General features: G+C 45.0%; 1 protein-coding gene and 1 long non-coding RNA gene across 2 annotated transcripts in view; one reads left to right on the top strand and one right to left on the bottom strand.

Annotated features, from left to right (window-relative positions):
• Nucleotides 1-22,564, top strand: part of CPNE2 (copine 2) — an 83,310-nt gene extending 60,746 nt beyond the window's left edge. Inside the window, exons 7-16 of the mRNA XM_083511478.1 lie at nt 645-734; nt 1,360-1,458; nt 5,063-5,149; nt 6,738-6,797; nt 9,904-10,037; nt 12,000-12,054; nt 17,368-17,419; nt 18,925-19,058; nt 20,742-20,978; nt 21,984-22,564. Of these exons, the coding sequence (XP_083367604.1) occupies nt 645-734; nt 1,360-1,458; nt 5,063-5,149; nt 6,738-6,797; nt 9,904-10,037; nt 12,000-12,054; nt 17,368-17,419; nt 18,925-19,058; nt 20,742-20,978; nt 21,984-22,091 (1,056 nt within the window). The 3' untranslated portion in view covers nt 22,092-22,564. The remainder of the gene's footprint in view (nt 1-644; nt 735-1,359; nt 1,459-5,062; nt 5,150-6,737; nt 6,798-9,903; nt 10,038-11,999; nt 12,055-17,367; nt 17,420-18,924; nt 19,059-20,741; nt 20,979-21,983) is intronic.
• LOC310710606 lies at nt 8,736-9,873 on the bottom strand. Its single transcript, XR_014528152.1, has 2 exons — nt 9,323-9,873; nt 8,736-8,938 (listed from the first exon to the last, which is right to left on the bottom strand). It is a non-coding gene; the product is annotated as an uncharacterized lncRNA (long non-coding RNA).
• Nucleotides 22,565-23,355: the final 791 nt, after the last annotated feature.

Below are 23,355 nucleotides of genomic sequence, written 5' to 3'. Positions count from 1 at the left end.
GAGACTCCCACACAGTGCTCCAGTGTCTGACAGTTCTGCACAGGGAAGTCTCAGTTTTACATCGCAGTTTCTCTTTGATCCTTTCCACTCCTTTGCAGGGAAGCGTTTACAGTCGTTTTAACATTAACACTTAATCCATGCTCTAACTGGCAATGCCTTGCTCTTGACAAGAGGCCAATCCTGCCTCACTCTTCAATGCAAAGCCGATCCTCTCTTACTGATGTGAGTTCAGAGACAAGGCTACCTTTTTTTACATCAAAAAAGAAATTATATTTGTAAATCATTTAGGCTTTGCAGGTTGAATGGGGAGCACGTTGCAGTCATTGCAGGGGTAGAAATAGGGGAAGGTAGAATAAATGCATTTGTAAGTGAACCAATTTCTGGTACACATTTTGAATAACCCATGCTGGTGGGGTGGTAGTCTCCTCCACCTGATGAGTGGCAATAGGACAAAGCAAGGGTCCCAGGACTTGGGAGGAAGGCCTGGGAACTGCTGCTTCCCACTGGCATCTACCACCTTGAGGCCGTTGCCTTGCTCTGCCCAATAGTAGGGCCGGCCCTGGTGTCTAGCTTGGCCCTTGGTGTGTTGGCCTTGATTGTGAAATGATCTCCCCCTGTGCTTCTCCCGTCTCTCCAAATTGCAGGTGATTAAATACACGCTGGATCCTGTGTGGAAGCCGTTCACTGTGCCTTTAATATCTCTGTGTGACGGAGACGTCGAAAGGCAGATAAAGGTACCAAGGCCCAAGTCTCCCTCTGTTTCAGTGGTTGCCAACAGTTTGGGGTGCAGGAGGGCATTTTGGAATTTTGAGATAGTGCCGAAGGTACCAGTCATAGAATGGCTGCTTCCAGGCTTGTAAACTAGCAGAAAATGTTAGGTCTTTTTGTTTGAAAACCTTCCTTTGTTTCCAGACATTGTGAAGTTGGGTATGCACAGCATGTTCTGGTGATTATGAAATCATGGACTCCACTCCTCCACAGAGTAATTTACAACATTTAAAAAATCATTTTCTTTTTCTTTTAAGGTCTTCAAATGGGAATTTCTTGGAAGTTTCTGGAAATAGCAATATTTGTTACCATAACCTTCATCTTTATCCATTAATTGGATCTGTTCCTCTGTAATTACTATTTCTAGACAGCATCTCATTATTTCTGACACCTAGTTCTAATTCTTGGAAAAAAATAAACGATCCCATTTCCGAGAAAGATGAGTTTCTTTGTCACAAAAAATGTGCAGCTCAATTTCAGGCTTCTTTAATGGGCAGCCCAGCAATAGGCAACATGAGGACACCTGTTTGCTTCTTTAAAGAAAACAAAAAACCCCACTGACTGCTCTGCTTCTCCCTTTTCTCCCACCAGATCATATGTCATGATTACGACAACGACGGAGGCCACGATTTCATCGGGGAGTTCCAGACTTCCGTTGCCAAGATGTGCGAAGCCCAAGATGCCTTTTCGGTAAGCTCTAGAGAACCACTTTGGATGTGAAGAATAGGAAAATGTTCTGGCCTGAAGGCATTGTAGCTGCAGGCAGGGCTGGGAGAGATTCCCTGCCTGAAACCTTGCAGAACTGCTGCCACAGTGTAGACAAGACTGAGATAGACAGACATTACAAGGCAGATTCCTAAATTCACCTTGCTAAGCAGATTTGGGGCTTGTCAGTCCCTGCATGGGAGACCACCTGAGAATTACATGTTGAGTTCTGTGATGTAAGAAACATGGCGGGATACATGCGCTGTAATAGTAGTAATAATAATAAGAAGGACAATAGAAGAAGTCTCTTTATGCTGAGCCATTGGTCCACCTAGCACAGTAATGGCTTGTCTGGTAGTGGTTTTCTGATGTGTCAGCAGAGAATCCTCTCTAGAAGGACCGCCTCTCCCCATATAAACCAACCTGGATGCTGCCTTCATCATCCAAGGCCATCCTTTGTGTGCCTCCTCCCAGCCAGGCTGATGGAGGTGACCTTGCTCTCTCCCTGCTCAGAGGCAGGGTGGTGGTGCAGGCCTGCAGCAAGGTTTCAGGAAGGGCCATAGTGCAGCGATGGAGCATACATGCGCACACAATTTACTTGTATGGCGCTTTTCCATGGTTCAAACCATGCACAATGCGGTTTACAGCATGAACAAATGTACATCATTACAGATGTAACAAAAGTAGCCATAAACAGTAAGTAAAACACATCAAAAAGTGCACAACCAAATAGCCAAAAATATCACTAACAGCACCCCCCCAACAACAACAACACCCCCGTGCGGGAGTCTGTTCAGCATCTTCAGCTTTTGCAGCTGGAGTCAATCACAGCACTCCCCTCCTAGGCCAGGTGGATAAAGGCCTGCAAGGCAAGAAGCAGGTCTTCACATGCAGAAGGCTCCATCTCCAGGCAGGTGCCTGAAACTCTGGAAAGTCGCTGCTGCCAGTCAGTGTAGCCAGTACTGAGCTAGATGCAATGGTTTGACTCAGTACAGTGGTACCTCGGGTTACAAATGCTTCAGGTTACAGACTCCGCTAACCTGGAAGTAGTACCTTGGGTTAAGAACTTTACCTCAGGATGAGAACAGAAATCGCACGGCGGCAGTGGAAGGCCCCATTAGCTAAAGTGGTACTTCAGGTTAAGAACAGTTTCAGGTTAAGAACAGACCTCCGGAACGAATTAAGTTTTTAACCCAAGGTACCACTGTACAAGGCCCCTCCCCCCTTTTTTGGTTTTGTACTGCTGTCTGTGTGGATGAGGAGCAAAAATCCAACTGGATCATTAAAAAACAAAACACAACCTGTTGCTGTCTCCATAACTCGCGTTCCCCTACGCTGCTGCATGGCCAGGGGGGTTGGACTAGACGACCCTTCGGGTCCCTTCCGGTTCTATGATTCCATGATTCTGCTTTGTCTGGATTGATGTGCCATCTTCGTTCCTTTACTTGCATTCTCTTGGTTTGTTATTTTCAGTTCTCTCCAACCTCTCACTCATTAGCAAGCTTTTACGTTGACAGTCAAAGAAAGTACTTTTTTTCCACACAGTCATTTGACTAATGGAATTTGCTTCCACGTGAGGTAGTGTTGGGCACCCATGTGGATTGTTTTAAAGGAGGATTAATGGAGGAGCAGGCTATCAATGGCTATGTCAGTATGCACCTGAATAGTAGTCACTAGGAATCACAAGTGGGGTGCCCAGGCCCTGCTCGGGGGCTCCCCATCAGGGCATCTGGCTGGCCACTGTGAGAACAGGATTCTGGGCTCTGCTATTATAATTTCTCCTACCTATGGCACACCCAGTTAAATAAGGGATTGGATGGATGTTAAACTAAGAACAGTTGTTTTTTTCTAAGGCCCAAACATTTTACCCTTTGCAGAATGGGAGAGCCAGATTAAAGGGTATCCCTAGAGGTCAAGCTGGATTTTGTAATTCTCAGACGCTTGATATGTGATTCACTTGATACGTGAATGTGAAGTGCATGTGGATTTCGTTTTTTAAAAAATCTACCCATTGCTACTTTTGAAGACGGATTTTTCGAGATAAGTTGCTCTTCCTGTCAGAGACACTGATAAATATGCTACATTTAGAACAGCAAAAATTCTCACTCAGGCACCACATGATCGATGGAAATTCTGCTGATTATCATAGGGATGGCAGCTTTCTTCACCATCAAATTGTGATATTTTAAAAGGTTTTTTAAATTTTATTTGTATCAGTCTCTGAAATGTTATTAAATGTGTAAGGTTTGCTTAGTTGATACCTGGCCAAATGTTTGTAATGGCAAGTAATTATATTACAGTTTTTAAAAAAACACCTCATCAGACCTGTTTATGAACCTTGTGGGATTTATTCAAATGTTTGTGAACATTCTCATAGCTCATAGCACGTTTTGCATGGGAAAAGTGCCTTGTTCAATCGCTGGCGGTTTCAGGCAGGGTCTGAGAAAGCCCTTAAGCCCTGTACAGCTGCTGCCAGTCAGCGTAGACAGCACTGAGTTAGCTGGACCAATTGCCTGTCCTGGCATAAGGCATCTTTTTAAATCTCAGGGGAAGTCTATAAAAGGCCAATAAAGTGCCAGTTTCCCCCTATTATGTTCAGAGACCTTTTATATTGAAGGATGCTAGAGAATTCTCTTCCGTTTCAGGTAGATCAGACTATCTAGTGGTCTAAAGGTTATGTCATTGGTGTCACCCGTAGCAAAGTGAGCAGTAGAGGTTGATCTGTGAATTGAGAAAGTCCCAGTAGGTCAGGTTCACAATTTTTCACAATCGTTACATATTGACTTCAGACCTTCTTTTTTGACTCCTACGAACGTGTGCGTTTTTATCGACATGCTCCAGGTGGAAAGAAAAGGTTCTTTCAGAGAGACAGCTGGGGTGCTTCTACATAAAAGCTTAAAAATAAAATGGGAACACACGTTTGTTTACTTAATGAGTAATCAACATTCTTCACCCTCCAAAAAACACACTCACATAAAAAAGGACTTGGAATACTGCTGTGTTCATCTGCCATTTCCGCTTTTGTTTCTGTCAAGTGCTGAGTGCTTCTAAATGGAGTTACCTGCTGTCAGTAACCCAGGCAGCTCTTTTATTCAAAACACCAGGCTCTAAAGACCAGAAGGGAATGGCTTTCTCAGCTCCATCGTCTGGGTGCATCCATAGCTAACGATGGTTGAGAAATTCGATTAAGGGAGCATTTTAATGCAGAACCTACTAGGAGAGACTTCCTTGCCCTAAATCCTGGAGAGCTGCTGCCATTCAAGGTAGACAATGCTGAACTAGGTGGATCAGTGGTCGGTCTCGGGCAACGTCCCATGTTCCGATGTAGTTTGCAGTTTCCAAACTGGCAAGCAGACCCAGATGCAGCTGACCTTCCAAAGGTGCACTTTTCTGTGTTGAGTGGTGCAGTTCCCCAACCTAACAAATTGTGGCTCATTGTGGCATTTTGCTGGCATTGAGAGAATGAGAACTGGCTGTGTGCAGGATTTCTGATCCAGGGACAAGGGTCCCTGCCAACTCTACAGTTCTATGATTCAGGATCTCTTGTGTTTATTGTGACTTGTCTTCCTTCCATTTCATTTTTAAATAGGTAGAATTTGAATGCATTAACCCTAAAAAACAGAAGAAGAAAAGGAGCTACAAGAACTCAGGAATCATCATTGTGAAATCCTGCAAAGTGAGTACTTCACACAAAGCATCTGTCACCAACCATGGTGCCCTCCAGATGTTTTGGACTACAACTCCCATTGCCCCCCACTGAGACTGAAGGGAGAGGTATCCTATGGGCACACCCAGACTGTTGCTTTTGTGGGGGTAGGATTCTATCACGTACCAGCAAATCCGGGTCTTGCAGTTGTAACAGACTGGGAGGTCATGTGCAACAAACCCACTTCCTCAAGAAGATCAGTTTTCCCCCAATAAGGCATGTGACCGGGAGGGATGGGAAAAAATATTGGAAAACATTGGACAGCGCTTTGATACAGCGTTGTCCAGCCTTCCTCAAGCAAATCAGGGAAAGGCTCATTAAACAGGTAATCTGGAAGCGATTCCAAATATCTGGAGGGCGCTGGGTAGGGTGATGCTGTTGCGAAATGTGTTGCTGCTCAAAACACATGTATGAAAACTCTTGCAGCTGCTTCTTGGAAGGAAAAGCCGGTGGCATTATTTTCTTCAGAGGCGGTGAATTGGAATGGTGGTGGTTCTTTTCTCCCACAGATTTGTAAGCAAGGCAGGGGGAAGATTAAGCTCTCCCCCCCCCCGGTGCGTTTCCCTAGAAGAAATGTATTATTGTATAATCTTTAAAGTTGCAGTTATGGTTAGTTCATCCTAACTTTAAAAACAACCGTTACTGGATTTGCATAATGTTGTGACCTCAGGAAAGGGAAGCTATCAAAGGGAAGGGGAGTAGAAGGGATGAGAGACGACGGGGAGGAGGGAAGACATTGAGATTCTTGTGAGGTTCTGGAGATGCTACAAAAAAGGGAACCAGGCGGTTGGTGCTTCTAGTTCAGCATTGTCCACACTGACTGCCAACAGCTCTCCAGGGTTTCAGGAAGTGGGACTTTCTTAGCCCGGCTTAGAGACTGAAGCCATTACCTTCTGTATGCAAAGCAGATGCTTTAATATGACCCCCTCCCCTTCCACCCGGCAGGAATAGCCAACATGGTGCCCTCTAGGCATTGTAGGACTACAACTCTCTTCGTCCTGAACTATTTGCCATGCTCGCTGGGGCTGATGGGAGTTGTAGTTTTACAGCGACAAGTGGACATCCCCTTGGCACCCTCTGCTGTAGGTTGCTATTGGCCGTGGCTTCTGGTGGATGCATCTTTGCTTCACACTGTGTGCTGCTTCCGGTATTCTATGCAAATGTTATCATAGAAGCAGCAAACATTCTTGCCAGGACGGTCCTGATGCAGGAGGTGTGGTGTATGTATGCATACATGCTCAGTATTCTTGATGACTGCAGTGTTCAGCAATCTTTTGCATTTCTAATTGGACTCGCCACAGATAGAACTTTGAACGCAATGGAGCTAGTTTTTGCAGTGCACACATGGGCAGTTTCTCTTTGATACTTACTACCAGCCATCATATTGCTTCTGAAATTTTGATGGTCAACAGGACCTTAGTTCCATAGAGACAAACGGTCAAAAGTGCTTTATAATAAGTTTTCCTTTCTGCTTATAAATGTTGAGGGATTTCTGAAAATGCACTTATATTGCCTCCCTTCCTCCCCCCCTTTCTAACCATTTGAATTCCCTTTTCAGATCACCAGAGATTACACCTTCCTGGACTATATCCTTGGGGGCTGCCAGTTAATGTTTACGGTAAGGATCTTTGTCTCTTTGTGCACAAAGCGCTATAATAAGCATGAGGTGAAGTGAATTTGTTTGGGAACGTGCCATTCTGCATCCTCTCCTCACTTGGACTTAATCAAATGACAGGCGTAAAAAGATCCCAGGAGATCAGGGTAGCCTTGAGGAGTCTCCGACTCCAGTGTAAGCGCTGTGGATCTGAGAGCAAGCTGCCTGTATCAGCCTCTGGCTGCGATCGCAAACGAGGCATGAGGTACAGCAGAACGAATGACATCAATCCAGCTCAACGGGGCATAAGGAAAGCAACATTGCAAAGCAATGAACACATTTCATTTGGCCAAAAAACCCCAATGCCGGGTGAATTTTGCAGCACACATCATCAGTTTTTGCCTCAGTTAGAATCTGTATTGGATCTGAAGTTGTTACTGCTGTTTCCTTTTTTTAAATGGTTGATCGCTTCAAGATGCCTTCATGGGAAGAGATTCAAAAATTTAATTTAATTAATCACCAATTTCCCCATGAATCCAAGTTCATTTAGGGCCACTTTCTGCCTGGGCTCATTTTGCAGGCTTGCTTACTAACCTCATTTCTTAATCAAATGAAGACTGATGCCTCAGTCAGACAGGTCTGACCCAAGACATATTGCCTCTGGAGGCAGGATATCTGAAATCTCAGTTTAAATACATGCATCTGCACACAGATATTCATTAATGTTGGCCACAACCTGCCAGGAAGGTCATCAAAATGTCTAGGAGCTGCCTTTCAATGTGGATCCCACAGAGCGACCTCCTGGTCAAGTCCATAGCCAGAAAGCGTCTGGTAATTGGGCCAAAACTAGGGCTGAGCCAAATTCACCACCCGTATTCACAGATTATTCTTATTATTTTGCTGGAGGAGGGGGATTTGGGAGTTGAAATTACTCAAATGGATTGGGGGCGTATTGTGCTACTGGTCTCTTCCTCTCTTTTTCTTATAAACTGTTTATAATTTTTTCTAAAAGAAATGATTAAAAATAAACAACTTACACATAACTCTCTAAGCAGCGTACACTCTAAAATTGTCAACAAAGCACAGCTAAGATCAATCAAAAAACCCCACAACCATAATGTAGTCATACATAAAAACACAGCTAAAACCAGTAAAACCTTTAGAGCAAACCTAGAAAGCTGAATCATATGTTTGCTGGAATAAAAATACGTTTCTAGCAGACCCAGAAAAAAATGAAGTGAGGGTCCCTGCCCATTTGTGAGTGGGATTTTTTAAAACTCATGCTCTGCTGGCAGTGGCTGTAGAACAGCTCCATCTTTTCTGCCCAGGATGCCCCTGGGGTATTGTACCAATTAGCATCTGGGCTCACTTCCAAGTGTTGGTTTTGTCCTATAAAACCTTATGCTGCTCAAGACCACCCCAGTACCTCAAAGGCCACCTCATCCTACATTAGTCTGTTAGCAAAATGCACGTATAAGCTGCAAATTTGTGCAAATGTCTCTATTGGCACACTTGAAGATTTGGCAGATGTAGCTTTGGGCATGCCAAATGACAGAATCAGAGAATTGTAGAGTTGGAAGGGACCCAGAGGGCAATCTAGTCCAACCCCTCCACTGCAGGAATATCAACTAGATCAAATGGCCACCCAACCTCTGCAGCGAAAGGAGAGTCCACTACCTCCCAAGGGAGTCCATTCCACTGTTGAACAGCTCTTACTCTCAGAAAGTCCTTCCTGATGTTTCGTTGGCATCTCCTTTCTTGTAACTTGAATTGCTTCTCGCTTTAATCCAAGAAGCAGATCCTAGCTTTGGTTTGTTATCTAGCAGAATTTCCAATGCTTCCCCCCTGTTCTGACCTGTATCAACGTTCCTGAGACCTCTGGGTTAAATGTTCTGTGTTTCTTCACCTTAGACATTTGCTGGTGTATATGCAATGAGAGATTTTTCATTCATTCTGCACAGGTGCGTTTGTGTAATCTTTACTTCAGGAAGAGTGGAGGGCCTTTAAATTCCACTGCTGTTTCATCCAATGTACTGAACACGTATCCCCGCCCCCTGCTGCTTCAAACTTATTTTTCCGAGTACAGTGTCCAAGAATGTTGTGTCTATGCACACAAACACACAAATGCAGGCTGTATTCTTTCCCCCCGTATTTGTTGTTTTGGTCTAAAGAGACATAAAGAGAAAGGGAGGAGGCGTTGCCATAGGAACGGGAATGAGTACAAGCATGTTACGCACACAGCTGAACTATTGCATAAAGGTTTGCTGGCACAAAGGAGGAAATGGTTCATTTGGAAGCCAAATAAATCAGCGCAGAGGGCTGGAATCATCTGTTCAGAACTTGACTAGCTGGACGGGCTTCTGGATTTCTCCTGATGCTCGTCTAGCAGGTCTTGAGTTGTGGAATGGCACCGTCAGGATCCACTGAGTAACTGATTGCCTTCCATTGGATGCCATGGCCAGCGATTGGTTGTTATTCAGATAGTGCCACCAAAGCACACGGTGCTTTGCAAAGTAGTAGCAGAGAGGTCTGTGCCCCAATGATCTTACAATTTAAAATGCAGCACAGTGGAGACAACAGAGGAAGCTGAGGGAGGCAGAGGAGAGGATGGATGGGGAGAATGTGGCCTTGTTCAGATGTAACGCTAAATCATGAGGATCTTAGGGTCTTGGAAGGTTCATATCAGGAGAGGCATTGAGGGACCTGTGCGATGAAGAACCAATACTGAGAAATAGTATTGACAAAGTCTACTTTTTACCCTGACCAGTTAGCTGTGGATGGACCCAAAAGCCCTTTGAGGAAGAGGTGGCCACTCTGTTGAAGTGGAGCCAAGCCACACCTTAGGCTTTCCAGGTGTGGTGAACCAGTGGCCCTCCAGATGTTGTTGGATTCCAACTCCCATCAGCCCCTGTCAGCGTGGACAGTGGTCAGGGATTCTGGGGGTTGGAGTCCAGAAACATTGGGAGACCCCCAGTTTCCCTGTTGTAGAAAGGGGGGGATAAATAACTCTTGCCCCCAGGGAACACCACTTTCCTGGTCTGTTTTTGGGAACCCGTGGAGTCCAGCCCCTGTGGCCACTACTACAAGAGGGCATTGCTATAGTAAAAGTGGTGCTGATCTTTCCTTGCAGGTCGGGATTGATTTCACAGCCTCCAACGGGAATCCTCGGGACCCCACGTCTTTGCACTACATCAACCCCATGGGAACAAATGAATACCTCTCAGCTATTTGGGCAGTGGGGCAGATAATACAAGATTATGACACGTAAGTGCCGCTTCCCTCACAAGCCTCTGTCTGGAAGGGATGATCTAAATATTGCTACAGATGTTTTATGTATTTTAAAACAAAATTCATGGAGAATAAGTCAATCAAGAGCTGTTAGCCATGACAGCTAGGTGGAACCTCCAGCTACAGAAGCAGTACACCTGGGAAACCCAACCAGATGGGTGGGGTATAAATAATAAATTATTACTATTATTAGCCAAAAGATGCACACAGAGGGAAAACAGCAGAGGTCTATCAACACATGGGCCACCAGTCAGTGGTAGAGCAACTGTTTTGCATGCAAGGGGTCCCTGGTTCAATTCCAATGGTAGGTAAAAGACTTTTTAAGTATGCAATAATGGCAGCGAGAATGCTACTAGCCCAGAGATGGAATGAAGGAGAAATACCAGTGAAAGAAGAATGGCAGATGAAACTGATGGAATATGCGGAAATGGCGGAACTGATTGGAAAGATCCAAAACCAGGAAGATCAAGTATTTTCTAAAGACTGGAATAAATTCGTAATTTAATTAAAAGACCACTGTAAACAGTTAAAATCTTTGGCAGGGATGTAAAGACACTTGTAATGTGGAATTGATTTAATGATAATTATGGTTATAGAATAGCTAGATAAGGGTAAAAAATGCAGTAAAATTAATCTTAAAGATGGAAGGAGGTCTAAGAGTTTGAAAGAACTCTGTATTTTAATGTTTGAAATTGCTATGTTTTATATGTATAATTTTTTCCCGAAAACTACGCACGCACGCGCACACATACACGAATACCAATGGCAACTCCACATAGGGCTATGCAAGACTCTGCCTGAAACCGCAAAGAGCCACTGGCAGTAAGTGTAGACATTAGTAAGCTAGACAAACCAATATAACTAACTCGGCAAAAGGCAGCTTTTTACAGCCCTATCTTCCTGTGCCACCTTCATGCCTTGCTTGTGATCTTCCAGATTCCCCTGGCTGGCCATTTGGGAAATGGGATGTTGGATTAGATCAATCTCGTCCTACCTTGAAGTGTTCCAGATGTTTTAGATTATGGCTCTCAGCAGCCCAAAGCATCTGGATGGTGACAGGATATGGAAGACGGGACGGGGAGCTTGCTTTGAATCATCTGGGCTCTTCTTAAATTCCCCCTGGAATTCTGCAGATTGTCTCAAGCCAGGGACAGATTGCCAGCGTGGGGCAAAGTGCCCTTTCCAAAACAATGTGTTTCTTGGCTTATGTATTTATATTCCACTTATTAGGCATGTTTGGCTCCCAAAGGAGCTAACAATTTAAAATTGTTTAAAAGGGGAGAGGATTAACGCCTGCATGTGTGCCTTCCATGTGGTTTGTGTAATTCTCTAAAGTTTGTAGTCCTCATGATGGTAGAGAAACACATTGATTTGGCAGTGAAGTTTGACCACACGCATCTTGCAAAGCTGGTTGTGAGGCCTTGCAAACACATCACCTTCTGGAACTCTTTGCATAGGGCTTTGCAGGCTGATCAGCAGTGCCTGCAACCTCCCCCTTTGACTGAGCCAGGTTTTCACCTGCCCTACACCTGGGCAGGTGTGTGTGGCTTGGCCAAATGGGGTGGCCTGGTAGGCCTAATTTGGCCCATAAGCAGGAGGTTCCCCTCCACTCCTGATTAACGGAAAGGCATATAACCACTGCAGAAAGGATGGGTGCTCCTTGTTGTATAACTTCCCAGCAAACAAATCAGAAGGAATGCTCAATAAAAGACTGAATATAGTCTCACCTCTGCATAAACTTTGTGTGAATAAATCAGGGTGAGTACTCAGGGAGCAGGAATCTCTCCTAAGTAGTTTTCTGCATATCTTGTTGAACCGATAATGTTTATTTGGGTTACAGAACCGTGCTGGAGATCTGCAGCCTTGCAGCCTTGCCTAAGTCCATACTTACTTTCTCCCTTGCTTCCCCCTCCCCCCCTTCTTCTGATTATTTTGCAGAGATAAAATGTTTCCTGCTTTGGGATTTGGTGCCCAGCTCCCCCCAGACTGGAAGGTAAACCTGCTCCTGTTGTTGTAGACATTTCCATGCTTACAGTGTGTGTATATATCATTAGGTGGAACAAAGCTTTCAGGGTTTCCTTCTTGATTCAAACAGTGCAGTTCTATATTTAGAAGTACATCCCATTGAGTTCAGTGGGGCAAACTCCTACATAAGCGTAGGAATGGCGCCTCAGTCAAACAGCTGGCCCCGTGGCAAGCATTCAGAGCACCCTGGGGAACAGAGTCTGAAATGGGGATTCTAAGGCAGGAGTGAAAAGAAAGGGGGATAAGGAGAGAGGAAGGTGTGTTTGCTTGTTCAGAGGTTTAGGCTAGGTTAGAGAATCCATCAGCTAAAACTACAATTCTGCCTCAGCCCTCCAAGCTTGGATGGGTGAGGAACAGTCCATGCCATTCACTGCTACAGGTCTGTAATGTTGGATATCAGCTTAAGCTGATATCCAGAGTTTCTGCAAGATTTCCCTCTTTCTCATCTCCCCCCTGTAGCTCCTGACACCTTCCCCACCTGCTCTTGATGGACCCCCTAACCTTTTGAAACATATTTGAGGGTGTCCTCAGGGGGTGGGGAAGAAGAATCCCATTACATGAATGAAAGTCCATTCTGCTAGCGGATGGGCACAACTGGGTGTCATTCATGTGGTTGGGAATGACTGCAATGGCTGTCAAACATTAGGAATCACTGCCGACCCTAATAAGGAGGGCATGAGTGTCCCGGTTGTCCACACAACAACTCCAAAGACAGAGGAGGTAATCCACGACCAGCCAAAAAAGGAAACCTGTGCCATAAAATGCAGGTTAGGAACCAAAATCTTTTCTCTGAAAGCCAGACTACAAAATGTTAAAAACTGCAAGAGCAGTAATAGTGTGCTTTGCTTTATAAGATGCTCTGGGGGCATGCTATTGCTGGAAGGTAAAAATAGATTAATGAAATAAATACATGGCTAAATAAATGTTATGGCAGTGCTATTAGATGTTTATGTATATGGATTTTTGTTGTGTGGAATCTAATATTTTTACCCGCAATATTGATAAACAGGAATCTGCCCTGTCCATAGAGGCATCTATGCTGCACCTCCACAGTTGGTGTGAGTCCTGCATGCCCTGTTGGTGCCCAGGCATGGTTGCTGATTCTTGGAGGCTCTTCACTTGGTCTCAAGTGCTACCTTAATGATTAAATACTCCAGTAACTCTCCCACTGTGCACATTATTCTTGCTATTAATACAGTGGTGCACACCCTGTATCAAGGTGCCAGTGACATTAAGTGCAGGATCAGGCACTCGATGTGCTGCTTGAGAGTGAGTCATCCCCCTTCTTCACCATTAAACATTACATTTGTCTGTCATTTCCCCCATTACAATGAATGCAGTAAACATCTTTCGGTTCTGAAGGTGACCAATTTGTTGTTCCTGAGAGCAGGAGGAGGAATCAAATGCTGACATTTTAATGGGAGGAATTAGGATGGGTGACGTGCAACTTTGCTTCTGAGATGAATTTTTTTTTTAGATGAAGTAAGTTAAAATGGCAGTCTAAAGGTTTGCATTTTGTGGTGGTTGTTTTTTCACCCCTGAGCAGAGTGTTGGGTGAGTCTCTACTTTCTAGGACTGCAAGCTTCAGTATTATGTCTGAATAATCACTGAAAGCTTTAATAAACATTTGCCAGCCATTTAACTGGAAAGACCGAAAATAAAAGCGCCAGGTCTCTGAACACTCAAAAGGTCCACCGCTGTGATGAATACATGAGTGGGCAGCTTCCTTTGTCTTGCACCACATCACATGTGGGATCTGTTGTCTAATGATTTAGAAAAAGGGAAAGTGATCTGTTGGAACCCAATTAATGAAGTAAAATAAGAAGTAAACAGTCTAGCAGACATAAAATTTCTTTCAGTACAAAAAACTCCATCCTTAAATATCTAAATTCATAGTAGCATATAACTAGACTATGTCTTTGGTAAAAGCCAAAACACCTTTGCAGACACTTGCTTTGGTTTTTGCATTACAGTGGTACCTCAGGTTAAGTACTTAATTCATTCCGGAGGTCCGTTCTTAACCTGAAACTGTTCTTAACCTGAAGCACCACTTTAGCTAATGGGGCCTCCTGCTGCTGCCGTGCCGCCGGAGCCCAATTTCTGTTCTTATCCTGAAGCAAAGTTCTTAACCTGAAGCACTATTTCTGGGTTAGCAGAGTGTGTAACCTGAAGCGTATGTAACCTGAAGTGTATGTAACCTGAGGTATCACTGTATTCAGTGTTCTAAGGACTGACTAAATGTAACAACAACAAAAACAATATGTCACCCATTGAGTGGGTTGCCCCAGCCACTCTGTGCAGCTTACAGCAAAATATAAGCACCCCAGGCTGTGGGGTCCCAGATCTGTGCTCTGTGATGTGGCCTGAATGGAGCCACTGGAAACATTAATTGACAGGCCTAATTGTCATCTATTTGGATATTGCAGTTAAAACTCCCAACCCTGCATATTAGATCTGGCAAGCGCAGTAGCTCTGTGAAACTAGGCCTAAAATTAATTCTCAGAACCTGTCAATAGGACACATAACTTCCATTTGTTCCTCATGTTTCAGGTGGGTCCAGTGACTGATACACTTTTCTAGGTGTTTTTCCCACCCACCAAACAAAAAACACCTGTTTGCTTTTCAGAGAGGCAGGTCTATTTTATCTAAATAGCCTATAAGCCTGATTTAGTTTCCAGCCAAAGAACAGCATGACTCAATACCTTTTCCATGCAGGAAACCGGACCACCATTCAGGAGGTTTAGGTTTATTTTAGCTTCGGAAATCTCTCACATATAACAACGCTTGTGACTTTGTGGGGGATCTGGCCAGGGATGGGGGAGAAGTGTGTAGACCTACCTTACAATGCACAAACTGAAACATAGCTACAGTTCAGAGTTCTCATTTCTCAAAATTTTGCATTGCAGTTCTCTTAGCCAAGTAATGTGTGCAGAAATACATAGGCTGAGGTGAAGTGTGCATAGAAACACATGTATTAGTGAAAAGAACATACCAAAAAAATAGATACATGTTGGCTGCTTTTGAGAATGCCTGCTCTTAATTTCCACCGTATCTATAACCTCGTGGATGGCTATCTGCATTTTCCATGGACTGCAGATAACAAATCGCAAACATGGCTATTGTTACAGTGAGGACCAGAGCAGGAAGCAGAGATGACTATTAAAGATAAGAGACATAGAAATCATGCTTTGTTCTCCCGATGCTCTTGTTGCCATGGTGCCTCAGGATGCTTTCAAAGGACTGATATGAATAAGATATTCAACACATTAAAAAAAACCATGTTGGAAATGTCAGAGAACATCTTGAAATGCAAAGGCCTTTGCGAAGGGGACCTCAAGAAGTCATCTCTGTAGGGGCTGTGAGAGGGAACAAATTCAAATTCCAAAGCACTCGGGGGGGGGGGCACCCAGGAGGCTGTGGCTGCAGCCATCTGTCAAAGTCCCTCCTATGTGCAAACTTTTGGTGGTGGTGGGAAGACTATGTCAAATTATTCATTGTTTGCTCGTGGGGAGAAAGGGTCCTGAGCCTGCAAGTCTGGGAAAAGAAAGTGTCGTCTATGGAAATCATGAGGCTTTGTATTGTGTCACCTGAGGACCTATCCCCAGCCCTCTTGCTAGTCTGAAACGGGATCTCTATGCTGTTGACTGGGACTTGCAAGGTGAGGGGGAAGCAAAAAGAACACTTTTTGGGTTGTTGTTTACACATTCTTGAAGCTTTTTCCTACTATGCTATATGGCAAAAAAGGGGCTCAGTCCTGAGACTTGCTATATGTAGGGGGGCGGTTCTAGAGAGCGGGGAAGGGGGTGATTCCCCCCCTTGAAAAAAAACACCTCTGTACATTGTTGGAATGGGTGTTTTTAACCTAATGGGTCATATCTCCTTGGGCCCAATGCCCACTCTTAGGATACAGCTTTAATAAATGCTCAAAGACAGACATTAAAACTTCAATACTGTTTGTTTGTTTGTTTGTTTGTTTGTTTGTTTTAGAGTTACCGATATATCTCTCTTCCCCAAAATTGGGAGCCAAGCACAGTGCATGGTGTACTTAAAAAAGTAATCACAAAGTAACCTTCACAGCATAATTTCCATTGTCGGAGACAGTGATGCTTCTGAATGCCAGTCGCTGGGAATCTCAAGTGGGGAGAGTTGCTACTGTTTCTCTTACACTGTGAGAACAGGATGCCTGGCTGGATGGGCCCCCTTGGGCCTGATCCAGCAGGGCTTTTCTTGCGTCCTTACAACCAAAGAATGAAAAGACACAAGCCCTGGAACTGCCTTCTCTTTTCTCTTCCTTTCTTTGGTACTGACCCACTCAGTGCTCAACTGCCCTCCACATTCCATAGATGCCACAAAGGGACAAATTTGTGCCTATTTGGTTTGTTTGCTCATTCATTCATTCATTCATTCATTCATTTCCTTCTCATTCATAAACTAGTCTTCTGGATACCTGAGAAGCCCCCTGAGTATGCAGGAACCAGACCTTGCTTTGGGGTGTCCCATTTTACTTCCAAACAGAGAGGCACAGGACCATGCGAGTTTGGCATGGGAGGGAACGGCAATGATGGTTACGGGCCGAAATGTAATGCAGTGCAATGTGATGAGAGCTGCCTTTGGGGGACAGTGCAGGGGTAATTGCGTGGCAGCTTTTGCCACCTTCAGTCTGACACTAAAGTTTAGTCCCATGAAAAAGAAAGGTGATGCATTTATTTGGAGCAATTGTGCCTTCCTGCTCTTCAGCCAGAAAGGTTCCCAGAGCAGTTTGTGTGCAGACAGTTGAACCAGGCATTCCCTGCCCTGCAGGCTCGCAATCGAAAAGACATGATGATGACACAAAAGGGACAGGGAGGGGAAAGTGGGAAACAAAGGCCAGGTGCTTGTGCTTAAAGTTTTTGGTCCTTTCAGTGACTCGCTGGAATGGAAGCTGCTCAAGGGCTGGAGGCCCAGCCTGATGGAAGGAGCTCCTCTTCTCACCTCTCCCACTGAAGTGAAAGAAGAGGCTTGGTGGACCTAGCCCTGGGTTACATGAATTGCTTGCTAGCTCCATCATTACATACATTCAGTGGACAAGCAGATGTGCAAAAATGGGTGTGGTGCCCTTGTGCCACAAGGCAGTCTTTGGGGAAGGGTGGAGAGAATGGGCTCCCCTAATTTTAATGCTCAGGTGAATCTTGGAGGAAACACATCCTGAAACTTGGGTATCAGCTACATTTTGCAATATGTTTGGGTGGAAAGAGGAATAAAATTAATCCCCACTGCTTCTTTTTCAACCTTCGTCTTCCAGGTTTCGCACGAGTTTGCCATTAACTTCAATCCTACAAACCCCTTTTGCCTCGGTAAGTGCACCGTTCATTTTATTTCTGCTGTCTTTAATTCATTGGCTTTTACATTTTAATGCTGTTTTAAAATCTGTACTATGTTTTATATTTTATTTCTCTACACTGCTGAGGCATTTTCTGCATGTAGAGCAATATACAAATTCTGTCTTAAATGCAGGGGGTGCAAAGCTGAGAGGGTTTTTGTTTTTTTGGGGGGTGGCACACCTTCTGAAAAGACACAAAAACTTCCTCTAAGTAGCTTCCACCACAGAAGTATCCAGACTAAAATAGCACTATATGTGGGGTGTACAAAATGCTTAAAGAAGAGCCCCAGTTCAAATCTTTTAATGATATAAGGCCCTGGCTGGCTGGGGCTGATGGGAGTTGTAGTCCAACAACTTCTGGAGGACACCAGGGGAAGCTGCCTTAAGTGTTCCAACTAGGCTAGGGAGGTGGAAGAGATTTGATTCTGTTTGCATTTCACTAAGAAGCCACCCAGTTTGCACTTCCCGAAACAATATGCATATCCAAACATAACTATCCATCAAAATGCACTCCCCTCAAAATTCTGTGAGGCCATTGACCAACCAAATAATGTGTACCAAAATGCATATATTAGTGAAAATTACATACAGAATGCATTATGGTAGGGAAAGTTGCTTGCAAAATGTGTGTATATTAGTAAAAAAAAAAGTATATATTAGGAGACATCCATGTTAAATATTGACACATTTTCACTGGGAACAAATCACTGCAAACTGGAAAAATGAGAAAGGAAAATCGACAGACACCTTCCTCTCTAGTTCCAATTGCCTTTTTGGATTAGTGTGAAGCTTCCTGCTTCCGATACCAACTAGCCAGATGCTGCCTCTGAACTTATGCTGCCTCTGAGCATAGAGGTTTGGTTCTAGTTAGCAGCACTTGTTGGGAGTCGTCTGTGAATTCTCTGGGAAATGCAACCAAAGCAGCCTCCACCTCTCACAGAGACATGAAGCAGCCTGGGAGCGTTAGTAGGTGTTCATACATGTTGCTTCAGTGATAGGTTAAAGGGTCACCTGAGTTAACGGGGCGAGGAATAAATAGCTGGGATGCAGAGACAGAAAACCCCACACACTTCCGGATGGAGCCGAGCAGGAGGCCCCCTGCAAGCAGCTTGACAAGAAGCTTGAAAAGGTTGTTTCTTTTATAAGATTCTTTCCCACCGCCACCCAACAATGAGGATGAGACTGTCTCAAGTCATTAATTAATTACCTATATTTAGGGCTACCCCCCAATTAGAGAAGTCTTCGTCATTTGGGTGAGTTTTAGGCCAGGATCCTCTATGCACTTACCTGGGGATGAGTTCCAACTGGACTTTCTTCTGAGTAGACACATGCATGATGGGATTGTGCTGCAAGGCTGTTTCAGGAACACAAAGGTCGCAAAATCAAAACTTTGGGACAGGGGTTGGGGCTCACGCCTGGATTTGTGTGCATTTGGGGGCCTGCAGCACTGACCACCCATTCTCTTACTTTGCTCTAAAGGTGTAGAAGGCATCGTCCAAGCCTACTCCACCTGCCTGCCTCACATACGCTTCTATGGACCAACTAACTTCTCCCCCATCATCAACCACGTGGCTCGCTTTGCAGCCCAGGCCACCCAGCAACAGTCTGCGACTGTGAGTTCAGGCACCTTTCCCATTTGTCTTTGGATAAAGTGTGTTTGGTGGGGGCACTGCTGGATCTGCACGAGGGCAGAGGCTGCAAGGAGGAGAACTATTAGATCAGTGGTTCCCAAACGTTTCAGGCCACCACATTCTTGGTTCCATTAACCCGTCCCCAGTGCCTCCTACCCTATAGAAAGCATTTAGCGGTTTGCAGGACCCACTACGGAAGAAAATAACACAATAAAACTTAAAACAGTAACAATCAATTGCACCTTTATTTAAAATCCAGTTGAAACTATTTCAATTAATTAACTGAACTTGATTGATACCAGCTTTTTGAAGGCTGAGAGTCATTTACACCTCTAGTGCCCCTTGCCACCCCCACTGTCTCCTAGCACCCCCTTAGGTAATCCCACTGCCCCTAGGGGTCATAGAGCATACCTTTACCTTTTTACCTTAGATCATAGAATTGGAAGGGACCACGAGTCATCTAGTCCAATCCCCTGCAATGCAGGAATCTTTTGCCCAACATGGGGCTTGAACCCACAACCCCGAGATTAAGTGTCTCATGCTCTACCGACTGGTACTGCCCACTTTGGGAACCACTGCATTAGATCCTGCAAGTACATGATAATGCTACTGCAGAATTGAGCCCCTGGATGACGTCCAATGCACTGCTAGCTCACTCTGCTCTGAAAGCTCATGGATTGGATCACCCACCATTAAAGACTTGCAGAAATAAATGTGTGCTTCGGAGAGAATGTTTGTGTTGCTATTTTGGTTCCACAGTTTGAGCTGCAGAACAGGAGAAGGATTAATTTTATAACTCCAGTGTGTTGGTTGGAAATTCACGGGAAGAGATGTACCCCAACTGTCCTCATATACCAGGAACATTTGGTAGGGGTAGCCAATCTGGTGCTACTCTCTGGATGGTGTTGGATTCTAAGCCCCACCATCCCCAGCCAGTGTGGACAATGGTCAGGATGATGGAAATTGTAGTCCAGTAACCGCAAACGTCTACCCCTTCCATCCCGTTGTGGTCCTGATGAAAATCGCCCTGCAAACCCTCACACCCCAGAAAAAGTGTCCATTGATATTATTTCTTAATGTAGATAGACCCTCTTTTAGGAAAATGTTGAGAACTCCGATGGGGGCTTAGCACAAACTTATCCTTCTCCTGCACTATTCGGTTGAGACACCCTCCTGTATTAAAATATTTCCTAAGGCAATGTTGTCCTGCACCTTGTCTGAGGACAAGGGACCATCCTGCAGGTTTCACTAAGGACCAAGGAGTGCTAATCAGGTATCAGTTGTGTCTGTCCTTTGGCACTAATCATCAGAAAATTTTAATAGATAACATGCCAGAAGAGAATAGATATTCCATGAGGAAGCCTAAACTAGAGCCGGTCACATTCCCCAATCTAGTTTCTCCTGGTTTGGGGAGGGAGCAGGGTGCCCTTTGGATGTGAGCCATTTCCATCTTCCCCCGCCAACCCACTGAATCACCACAACACACATTTCTTTTGGCCTTACTGACACCAATGTTCCAGTGTCAGGCCAGGTGCCCCTCCCTCCTTGCAGCTGAACAGGACTGTCCCATCCCCTGCCTCATCATCTCAAACTGCCCACGCTCCACCCATGTCCCCATACCCTGGAACTTGTCTGACTTTTCGATTTTTCACCCTGCTTCTTCAGCAATACTTCATCCTCTTGATCATCACCGACGGCGTCATCAGTGACATGGACGAGACGCGGCATGCCGTTGTGCAAGCCTCCAAGCTGCCCATGTCCATCATCATCGTGGGAGTGGGGAACGCGGACTTCGCAGCCATGGAGTTCCTGGATGGAGACAGCCGCGTGGTCCGGTCTTACACGGGAGAGGAGGCTGTGCGTGACATCGTCCAGTTTGTGCCCTTCCGGGAATTCCGTAGTGTGAGTGTGAAAGGCTTTGCCAGTCCTAAGTGCTATTATTTTTATTTATTTGTTACCCGCCCTTCACCATAAGCTGTGGACTTTTTAGGAAGCTGGCTTAGGTTAACGTTTGTTTCAGTCCAGAAAAGCTTGTCTTCTGTTCTTAAATCACCATTGAGACATACTGCCTGTCTTAGGGTCACTAAACGGATATATGAAGCTGCTTTCTGCTCAGTCAGATCAACATTTTGGACTGCAACTCCCATATCTGCCAGGGTTGATGGGAATTGTGGTCCAAAACATCTGGAAGGCTGGCCTAACCCTACCAACTCCACTGACCACGACTCCGTGGTGGATGCCTTCAGGATACAGAAAACAGGCATAGTTATACGTTGCTTTGATATCGCGGCAGCGGCTGAATGTGTGAAGTGGCTTCAGTGAAAAGCCTGAAACTGTATCTACTTACCGTATTTTTCGCTCTATAGGACACACTTTTTCTCCTCCAAAAATTAAGGGGAAATGTGTGTGCATCCTATGGAGCGAATGCAGGCTTCTTGGCTTCAGCGATAGCAACACGAAGCCTCCAAAGCGCAGAGGGAGCAAGACTCTCCTGGCTTCAGCGAAAGGAACCCGAAGCCTTTGGAGCGCAGCGGGAACTTGCGCTGCGCTCCAAAGGCTTCGCAACCTTGCCGCCGCTCCCGGACCTGTTCTGGGGGCTGGAGAAGCTCGGGCTTCCCCCGCCCCAGTCCCGCGGCTATATATGAAGCCGCGCACAGCCTCTCCCAGCTGGAGAGGTTGTGTGCAGCTAAAGAGGAAGCCAAGACAGCGAGCGGGATGGATCCCGCTCGCTGTCTTGGCTTCTTTGCTCTTTGGGGGGGGGGGGAGATAAGATTTTTTTTCTTGATTCCCCCCCCCCAAAAAGCTAGATGTGCCTTATGGTCCGGTGTGCCTTGTGGAGCGAAAAATACAGTATTTATTTTATTTCATGGTGGAGAAGCTTGAACTGCACTGGCTTTCTTCTTTCAGGCACCGAAGGAAACCCTGGCCAAAGCTGTCCTGGCGGAGCTGCCGCAACAAGTGGTACAGTATTTCAAGCACCAGAACTTGCCGCCCATCAACTCAGAACCTGCCTAGGGCCCAGCCTACAAACTGTTCTTTGCCTGCATGTGCCCCAAACGTGTCGATGGCAGACAGTTGCATGTCTTATGTGGTTTCAAACAATTTGTACTTTTTGATCTAAGATGATTTAATTTAAGAGACGCAACAAAGAGCCCTGACCACCCCAAAAGTGCAACATGGGAAGCCACCAGGCCTGAGATTCCTGGGCCAAGGAAACTGTTGTCAATGCAGGACATTTTCCCTTCCCAGCCCTGAGAATCAACTTTTAAGTATTTGAATGTACTTTGTATGATTTTTTTTTTTTGTGGAATGAGAGGAAAATTTTTACGCCCAGAACTTTCCAAGCCGTGAAGTTCTTGATATCCCATTGCCCAAAGAAATGTGGACAGTTCATGGATGTGTCATACTTCTCATGCTCAATGTTCATTTTTATACTGTGTACATGTTATATTTGTTATACTCAGGTTAATAAACAACCATGGACTCTTTGCAGCTTCATGAAACCCTGGTGTGGTCGGTTTGGAGCTCTGCAACTCAGGTTTGACAGGTGAAACAGCAATAGGAACCTGTAGCCAGTGGCCTAGAACAGGGATGGCAAACTCGAGGACCATAACCTCTTGGCCAGTCCTTGTGTGTGTATGCTAGTGGCAAGTGTGGCCAGTATGTGCATAGCACACATATACATACACACACTTAATTTTTTCAAACCTGTCTCCCAAACCTCCCTGCTTCCTGGAAGCAACTTCTGCTTCATCCCACACCATTCCTGGGCTTTGCTGCTTGCTTCCTCCTCCTCCACTTTCTCTCTGGCTCTACACCATTCTGCTCTCTGTCATTTTAAGTGGCATATAACAAAAATCCACAATATCCGAATCTCAAATTTGCCACAGCACAAGCTTCCCATATTATATAATCCTGTGTTTAGGAAGAATTTTCACTTTCTTAACTGCTCATAGCAACAGTGAGGAAAAAGTACTGGGGAAAATAAAGTGTGATGGCGTCATGCTTCTAAGCCCAAGCACACAGCATTGGCAGGTAGCAGCTTTTAATTCTATTCTCCATCATTTCCTTGAATGATGGCTTAGGTTCAAGTTGCTGACACCCTGCAGTATCCCATAAAATACATGCAATTTGCAGAAATTGAGTACAGTCAAGCTTCCAAGTTTGCTCAAGTGCTTTTGCCAACCTGGTGCCCTGGCTTACAGCTCCCAACACTGATGTGAGCTGTGGTTGAAAGCATATGGCGGGCACTAGGTTGGCAAAGGCTGCCCTGAAGATG

This window comes from Podarcis liolepis (genome assembly GCF_965112155.1).
Source record: "Podarcis liolepis genome assembly, chromosome: 7".
Classification (NCBI taxonomy): domain Eukaryota; kingdom Metazoa; phylum Chordata; class Lepidosauria; order Squamata; family Lacertidae; genus Podarcis; species Podarcis liolepis.
Note: the sequence above shows the minus strand (reverse complement) of the source record. Positions and strands in the feature narration are given on the sequence as shown.